The sequence below is a fragment of the Canis lupus genome, chromosome 20, assembly GCF_003254725.2.
Source record: "Canis lupus dingo isolate Sandy chromosome 20, ASM325472v2, whole genome shotgun sequence".
Lineage (NCBI taxonomy): Eukaryota > Metazoa > Chordata > Mammalia > Carnivora > Canidae > Canis > Canis lupus.
The window spans coordinates 47,310,583-47,318,515 of record NC_064262.1 but is presented as its reverse complement, the minus strand read 5'-3'; the positions used below and the strand labels follow the sequence as shown (position 1 = coordinate 47,318,515).

Below are 7,933 nucleotides of genomic sequence, written 5' to 3'. Positions count from 1 at the left end.
GAACTTAACCAGGTAAACAATGAATTAAAGAAGATCCTCTCATTGCTGAAAAGATTCATTATAGAAGTTTTATAAAAACTTGGTGAGTCATGCCATGTGGGGCTTTTTCTATATCATCCACATATCATAAAAGAAATATGTGTAAATCTGGGAAACGAACTAGGGGTGGTGGAAAGGGAGGAGGGCGGGGGGTGGGGGTGAGTGGGTGACGGGCACTGAGGGGGACACTTGACGGGATGAGCACTGGGTGTTATTCTGTATGTTGGTAAATTGAACACCAATAAAAAATTATTTTATTAAAAAAAAAAAGAAATATGTGGCACTTAACACACTCTATAAATAAGTGAAAGGGGAAATCACTATGCACTCCAGGAGTTGGAGACTTAATGGCAAATACAACCAGGCTTTGGTGGCCAGGTGTGGATCAGATAAACATATGCTTTCTTTGGGATTTTGACATGAAACTGCTCCTAAGTCCCAAAGTGCTGAAGCCAAAGGAGAGGAGCTCAAAAGTCGCCTCTGACTCTGAAGATTAAAATGGCCTAGGATGAACTCCAAAATGCTTTCTAAATCCATGGGGAAATAAAACTGGGGTCATACCCATTAGCAGTGTTAAATGGGTCAATGAGAATATTAATACAACATGCCTATGTGGGCATTTCTTTAAATGTTGCTCTCACACTGGTCACTGTTTTAATATCAGTTCCTATCAGGGTCTTCTTTTATAAACTCACTTTTCTTGTCATCATATTACCTACAGGAATAAGCACATAGTGCTTTGCTTCCCATCAAATAGGCATTACTTTGAACAATCCAGGCTGTGTCTGAGAGCTTTATTTTGAAAACCTCTTAAACAGCTGTTTGACACATTATAACAATATGTATTTTATGATGTAAAATACACTGTTATGTACAGTGCAAAACTGTTCCAGTTACTAGTGATAGCCTCTCTAGAACATGAGAAAATATAACACTTTTGTCCTCGAAAGCTACTGCTAATGGCCAAATATACTTCCAAAATACCATTAGCTTTAAAACTTCAGATATTATTCTCTTTTTTAAAAAAGATTTTATTTATTCATCATGAGAGACACAGAGAGAGGGAGAGCGGGGCAGAGACACAGGCAGAGGGAGAAGCAGGATTCATGCAGGGAGCCAGACATGGAACTCGATCCTGGGTCCCCAGGATCACACCCTGGGCCACCTGGGCTGCCCAGATATTACTCTTTATCATGAAAGTTCTCTTTAAAATCTCCACTTAGAAAAATCAGAGAGGATGACAAAATACTAGAGTCTCCCAACTCTGGGAAATAAACAAGAGGTAGTGGAAGGGGAAGCTGGTGGGAGATGGGGTGACTCGTGACAGGCACTGAGGAGGGCACTTGACGGGATGAGCACTGGGTGTCATGCTGTATGTTGGCAAATCGAACCCCAATAAAAAAATACATACAAAAAAATAAAACAAAATCTCCACTTAACCAGTTTTCTGTGTTCATCCATGGTTTTCTTTTCCTCCTGAGCATATGTTGGTTGCTGATGCAGAGAAAGCATTTGACAAAATACAGCATCCATTCCTGATCAAAACTCTTCAGAGTGTAGGGATAGAGGGAACATTCCTCGACATCTTAAAAGCCATCTATGAAAAGCCCACAGCAAATATCATTCTCAATGGGGAAGCACTGGGAGCCTTTCCCCTAAGATCAGGAACAAGACAGGGATGTCCACTCTCACCCCTGCTGTTCAACATAGCACTGGAAGTCCTAGCCTCAGCAATCAGACAACAAAAAGACATTAAAGGCATTCAAATTGGCAAAGAAGAAGTCAAACTCTCCCTCTTCGCCGATGACATGATACTCTACATAGAAAACCCAAAAGTCTCCACCCCAAGATTGCTAGAACTCATACAGCAATTCGGTAGCATGGCAGGATACAAAATCAATGCCCAGAAGTCAGTGGCATTTCTATACACTAACAATGAGACTGAAGAAAGAGAAATTAAGGAGTCAATCCCATTTACAATTGCACCCAAAAGCATAAGATACCTAGGAATAAACCTAACCAAAGATGTAAAGGATCTATACCCTCAAAACTATAGAACACTTCTGAAAGAAATTGAGGAAGACACAAAGAGATGGAAAAATATTCCATGCTCATGGATTGGCAGAATTAATATTGTGAAAATGTCAATGTTACCCAGGGCAATATACACATTTAATGCAATCCCTATCAAAATATCATGGACTTTCTTCAGAGAGTTAGAACAAATTATTTTAAGATTTGTGTGGAATCAGAAAAGACCCCGAATAGCCAGGGGAATTTTAAAAAAGAAAACCATATCTGGGGGCATCACAATGCCAGATTTCAGGTTGTACTACAAAGCTGTGGTCATCAAGACAGTGTGGTACTGGCACAAAAACAGACACATAGATCAGTGGAACAGAATAGAGAATCCAGAAGTGGACCCTGAACTTTATGGGCAACTAATATTCGATAAAGGAGGAAAGACTATCCATTGGAAGAAAGACAGTCTCTTCAATAAATGGTGCTGGGAACATTGGACATCCACATGCAGAAGAATGAAACTAGACCACTCTCTTTCACCATACACAAAGAGAAACTCAAAATGGATGAAAGATCTAAATGTGAGACAAGATTCCATCAAAATCCTAGAGAAGAACACAGGCAACACCCTTTTTGAACTCGGCCACAGTAACTTCTTGCAAGATACATCCACGAAGGCAAAAGAAACAAAAGCAAAAATGAACTATTGGGACTTCATCAAGATAAGAAGCTTTTGCACAGCAAACGATACAGTCAACAAAACTCAAAGACAACCTACAGAATGGGAGAAGATATTTGCAAATGACGTATCAGATAAAGGGCTAGTTTCCAAGATCTATAAAGAACTTATTAAACTCAACACCAAAGAAACAAACAATCCAATCATGAAATGGGCAAAAGACATGAACAGAAATCTCACAGAGGAAGACATAGACATGGCCAACACGCACATGAGAAAATGCTCTGCATCACTTGCCATCAGGGAAATACAAATCAAAACCACAATGAGATACCACCTCACACCAGTGAGAATGGGGAAAATTAACAAGGCAGGAAACAACAAATGTTGGAGAGGATGTGGAGAAAAGGGAACCCTCATACACTGTTGGTGGGAATGTGAACTGGTGCAGCCACTCTGGAAAACTGTGTGGAGGTTCCTCAAACAGTTAAAAATATACCTGCCCTACGACCCAGCAATTGCACTGTTGGGGATTTACCCCAAAGATACAAATGCAATGAAACGCCGGGACACCTGCACCCCGATGTTTATAGCAGCAATGGCCACGATAGCCAAACTGTGGAAGGAGCCTCGGTGTCCAACGAAAGATGAATGGATAAAGAAGATGTGGTTTATGTATACAATGGAATATTACTCAGCTATTAGAAATGACAAATACCCACCATTTGCTTCAACGTGGATGGAACTGGAGGGTATTATGCTGAGTGAAGTAAGCCAGTCGGAGAAGGACAAACATTATATGTTCTCATTCATTTGGGGAATATAAATAATAGTGAAAGGGAATATAAGGGAAGGGGGAAGAAATGTGTGGGAAATATCAGAAAGGGAGACAGAACGTAAAGACTGCTAACTCTGGGAAACGAACTAGGGGTGTTGGAAGGGGAGGTGGGCGGGGGGTGGGAGTGAATGGGTGACGGGCACTGGGGGTTATTCTGTATGTTAGTAAATTGAACACCAATAAAAAATAAATTAAAAAAATATGTTGGTTGCTGTCTCACAACAGATGAGAGGGGTTTTACTGTAGTGATGACATGATAGAAGATCATAAAGTCCCCCTAATAAATTTGGTGATCATTGGAAACAGAGAAGAGTGTCATCTGTCCTAGTATCCTTGGTCATTAACTTGAGATGGATGCTAAAATTGTATCATTTGAAGGAAGGATGAAATAATGGAGGGAGGGGAGAAAAGAGAGAAAGATAAAGGGAAAGGAAGAGAAGGAAGAAAAGAGGCTGATCAGGTTCCCTTTCCCTGTGCTGGGTTTCGGTTTCAGTTTCGGTTTAATTCAGCTTAGTTTTGTTTTCTGTGAAGCTTTGCCCCACTGAAAACACAAAGATGTTCATGGGTAATATCTAAGTTGTCTCTAAACCACTGAGTGAGGTTTTTGAGATGCGAACTATCTCCAGCATGGATGGGTTCATTGGGGAGAAACAGGAACCCACAAATCTTCACAGAACTCTGCAATCTTTGTAGGGGACCAGGACTGGACCTCCATCTCTGATTCTCAGCTTTATGTTGCTTTCCTCTCCCCCTTTTTCCTTTGCAGTAGACACAGGATGTTCATGGAACCAAAAAACCAAAAAAACCAAACAGTAGTCTCAGAATTCCTCCTTCTGGGACTCACAGAAAAACCAGAGCATCAGACTCTCCTCTTTGGACTTTTCCTCTCTGTGTACCTGGTCACCGTCTTTGGGAACCTGCTCATCGTCCTGGCCATCATCACAGACTCCCACCTCCACACTCCCATGTACTTCTTCCTCTCCAACCTGTCCCTCGTCGATACCTTCTTCTCTTCCACCACTGTGCCCAAGATGCTGGTGAATCTTTGGACCCAGAACCGGGCTATATCTTTTGTGGGCTGCCTTGCTCAGATGTACAGCTTCCACCTGTTCGGGACCACGGATAGCTTCCTCCTGGCTGTGATGGCCATTGACCAGTTTGTGGCCATTGTCCACCCTCTACGCTACTCAGTCATCATGAGCCCTTGTGTCTGTGGGTTGCTGGTGGGGGTGCCATGGCTGATCACCAATCTCCAGTCACTCGTGCACACCTGCCTCATGGCTCAACTGACCTTCTGTGCTGGCTCTGAAATCCCTCACTTCTTCTGTGATCTCATGCCCTTGTTGAAGCTCTCCTGCTCTGACACGCACACCAATGAGCTGGTGATTTTTGCTTTTGGAATCATCATGGGCATCAGTCCTCTCTCATGCATCCTCCTCTCTTACACCTGCATTTTCTGGGCAGTCTTCAAGATCCCTTCTGCTCAGGGCAAGTGGAAAGCTTTCTCCACTTGTGGCTCACACCTCACTGTGGTGTCACTGTTCTATGGCACCATCTTTGCTGTGTACTTGCAGCCCACATCACCTGCCTCCTCCCAGAAGGACAAGTCAGCTGCCCTGATGTGTGGGGTGGTCATCCCCATGTTGAACCCCTTTATATACAGCCTAAGGAACAAGGACATGAAGGCAGCCCTGAAGAAGCTTGTCGACAAAGCAGTCTCCTCTCAGTCCTAGGACAGAACAGTTGTTGGGCACTTAGCTTGTTCCAGAACCACTGTTGGGTGGTGAGAACACGGAGATACATCCCATCACTGCCCTCAAGGTGTTCAGAATTGAGTGGGGGGATAGAGATGTGTAAATAAATCATTATGGTGCAACTTGATAAATGTGTCACAAAAGATGAATAAAAAGCTGTGGTAACCCAAAGGGAGAGGCACACATTTTCTTCCATGATTTATCTTCCCTGTGAATATCAGAAGACTTCAAAATAGTCTTAAATTGGCCCTCTCTGGGGTATTCGGCTTATGGGATTGCCATGTGGGTAATACTAGTTGAACAAAAGATCGGCTGCACCATTTTAATATTGATAAAGACAACACATATTAGCCAGTTACGTCACCATGCTTCCTAAGTGACCTGGAGAAGGACAGTGGAAGCATCTGTTGAGATTAGTCACTTATTATTCACTTCAGCAGCCACCAGCCTCGGTCTCACAGGGACTCTCTGGCCACCTCTTGTGGCCATGACTTTGAATAGGGATCAATGTCATCAATGGGCACCTTCCCATGTGCACCTTCCCCACCTCCCATGCATTGGATCATAAGAGACAACAACATCTGGCTCCCAGGGATTGTGATTCAGCAGTCTGGCACTAAACCCTAGAATCTGCCTTTTTAACAAGTTCCCAGGTGGCCTTAATGCAGGGAGTACACAGACCTCAGTCTGAGGACACAGGCCCTGGAGAGGCTGCAGAGCCCATGTGTTTTCTGTGATGCCCATCATCTGACTTCAAACCCAATATGACTCTAAAAGCCCAATCAAAACAAGCCAGATAGGATGGACTGGAAAGTTAGTGCTGGGAGGTGAATTTCATCCTTCAGAAAAGATGTGTCAAAGTCTAACTCCCCAGAACCTCAGAATGTGACCTTACATGAAAATAGGGTCTTTACAGAGGTAATCAAGTTAAAATGAGGTCATTAGGATGGCTCCTGATCCAATATGACTGCCAACCTTATCAAAAGGGAGAATTTGAAAAAAAAAAAAAAAGGGAGAATTTGGACATGGACACAGACACACCATGAGAATGCCGTGTGGAGATGCAGGCAGAGTTGGAAGTGATGGTTCTACAAGCCAAGGAACACCAGAGACTGCCAGCAAACCACCAGAAGTCAGGACAGAAGCATGGAACAGACCCTCCCTCACAGTCCCCGAAAGGAACCAACCCTGCTGACATCTGATTTCAGACTTCTATCCCCTAGAAACATGAGACAATAACTCTCTAATCCAGTTTGTGGTCCTTTGTTATGGCAGTCCTAGCAAATGAGTACAGCAAGTTTAGGAAGAGCTGGCATCATGCAAAGACCACACACAGACACATCCCCTCAAGTCCATGACTCACTGTGTGTCATGGTTAAGAGAGTCTGGGCTACAGCTGGAGGAAAACATGAGGGGTTTAAATTGCATGGATTCATTTTCTGAATCCATTTTCTGGGCCCTCAGTGTGATGACAATAATGAGATATATAGCATGCCCAGCACAGTGCTAAGCTGTTTGTGTGTGTTATCTCATTATATTTTAAACAACAACCCTACAAGTTAGGTGATATAAGTTCTTATTTTACACATAAGGAAGCTGAAGCTTGAAAAATGAAGCTGCTAATAAGTGATAGCCAAAGTTCAAACAAAAGACCCATCCCAAAGCCCCAGGTCTTAACATCACACCATACTGTCTAGAAGTTGGTGCCTAAAGCAGGGATTTGCAAACAGGGAGCCTTGGGCCAAATCCAGCCCACAGCCTGTTTTTTGTATGGCCTGTGAGCTAAGAGTAGTTTTTATATTTTTAAATAGTTGGGGGAAAAATAAAATAAGACTATTCTATGACAGATTGATTATATAAAATTCTAATTTTAGTGCTCATAAAGTTTTATGGGAACACACCCACATCCATTAATTTATGTATCATCTATGACTGATTTCAAGCCACAGAACAGAGTTGAATAATCTTGACAGAGACTCTATGGTGCACAAAGCCTAAAATATTTACTATCTGACCCTCTACAGAAGGAGTTTGCTGTCCCCTTTTCAATAGAAAAAATAGACTGATACCCAAGTAGATCCATGAACCAGAAGCATCAGCATCATGGAGAGTTTGCTAGAAATGAAGACTCAGACACCATCCCAAACCACTAAATCATAATTTTAACAGCAACCCATGGGGTTTCTATGAGCCTTAAAGTTTGGGGATCACAGAGATAGGTGGGGGATGGAATGGAGGGCTGTAGAGATGTGGGACCCAAATAGGCCTTCGGTTCAGGAGAACTAGATCTGGGGCATTTTTCCATAAACATTTTCGATTTTTCCCTGCCTTAAACACGGTCCTGGAGAGAAAGGTCCACATCACACCATACGCTTTGAAAGAATTGTGGCTACAGCTTGAGGACATGGCCACCAGGTGGCGATAGTGCCGTTTCACAAAGTGGATTTAAAACTTTTTCAGAAACATTTATCCTGGCTGTAGGTGGGATCCTCCCCTGGGAGGCACAGCATGTGCAAAGTTCTTGTGGTGGGGTGGAGCCTGGGTTATTCAAAGAAATCACGGAGAGGTGTGTCCCCAGCCCACAGCGTGGGGAGTGGGATG

General features: G+C 43.0%; 1 protein-coding gene across 1 annotated transcript; it reads left to right on the top strand.

The window, feature by feature from the left end:
• The first annotated feature begins 4,344 nt into the window (after positions 1-4,344).
• Positions 4,345-5,311, top strand: LOC112666654 (olfactory receptor 1I1). Its single transcript, XM_025457840.2, has one exon. It carries the CDS (start codon positions 4,355-4,357, stop codon positions 5,309-5,311), a length of 957 nt encoding a protein of 318 aa, XP_025313625.2. The 5' UTR covers positions 4,345-4,354.
• The last annotated feature ends 2,622 nt before the right edge of the window (positions 5,312-7,933 follow it).

Excerpts from the sequence above, each read along its gene's own strand:
- LOC112666654 (XM_025457840.2), top strand. The coding sequence starts at position 4,355 with ATGTTCATGGAACCAAAAAACCAAAAAAACCAAACAGTAGTCTCAGAA.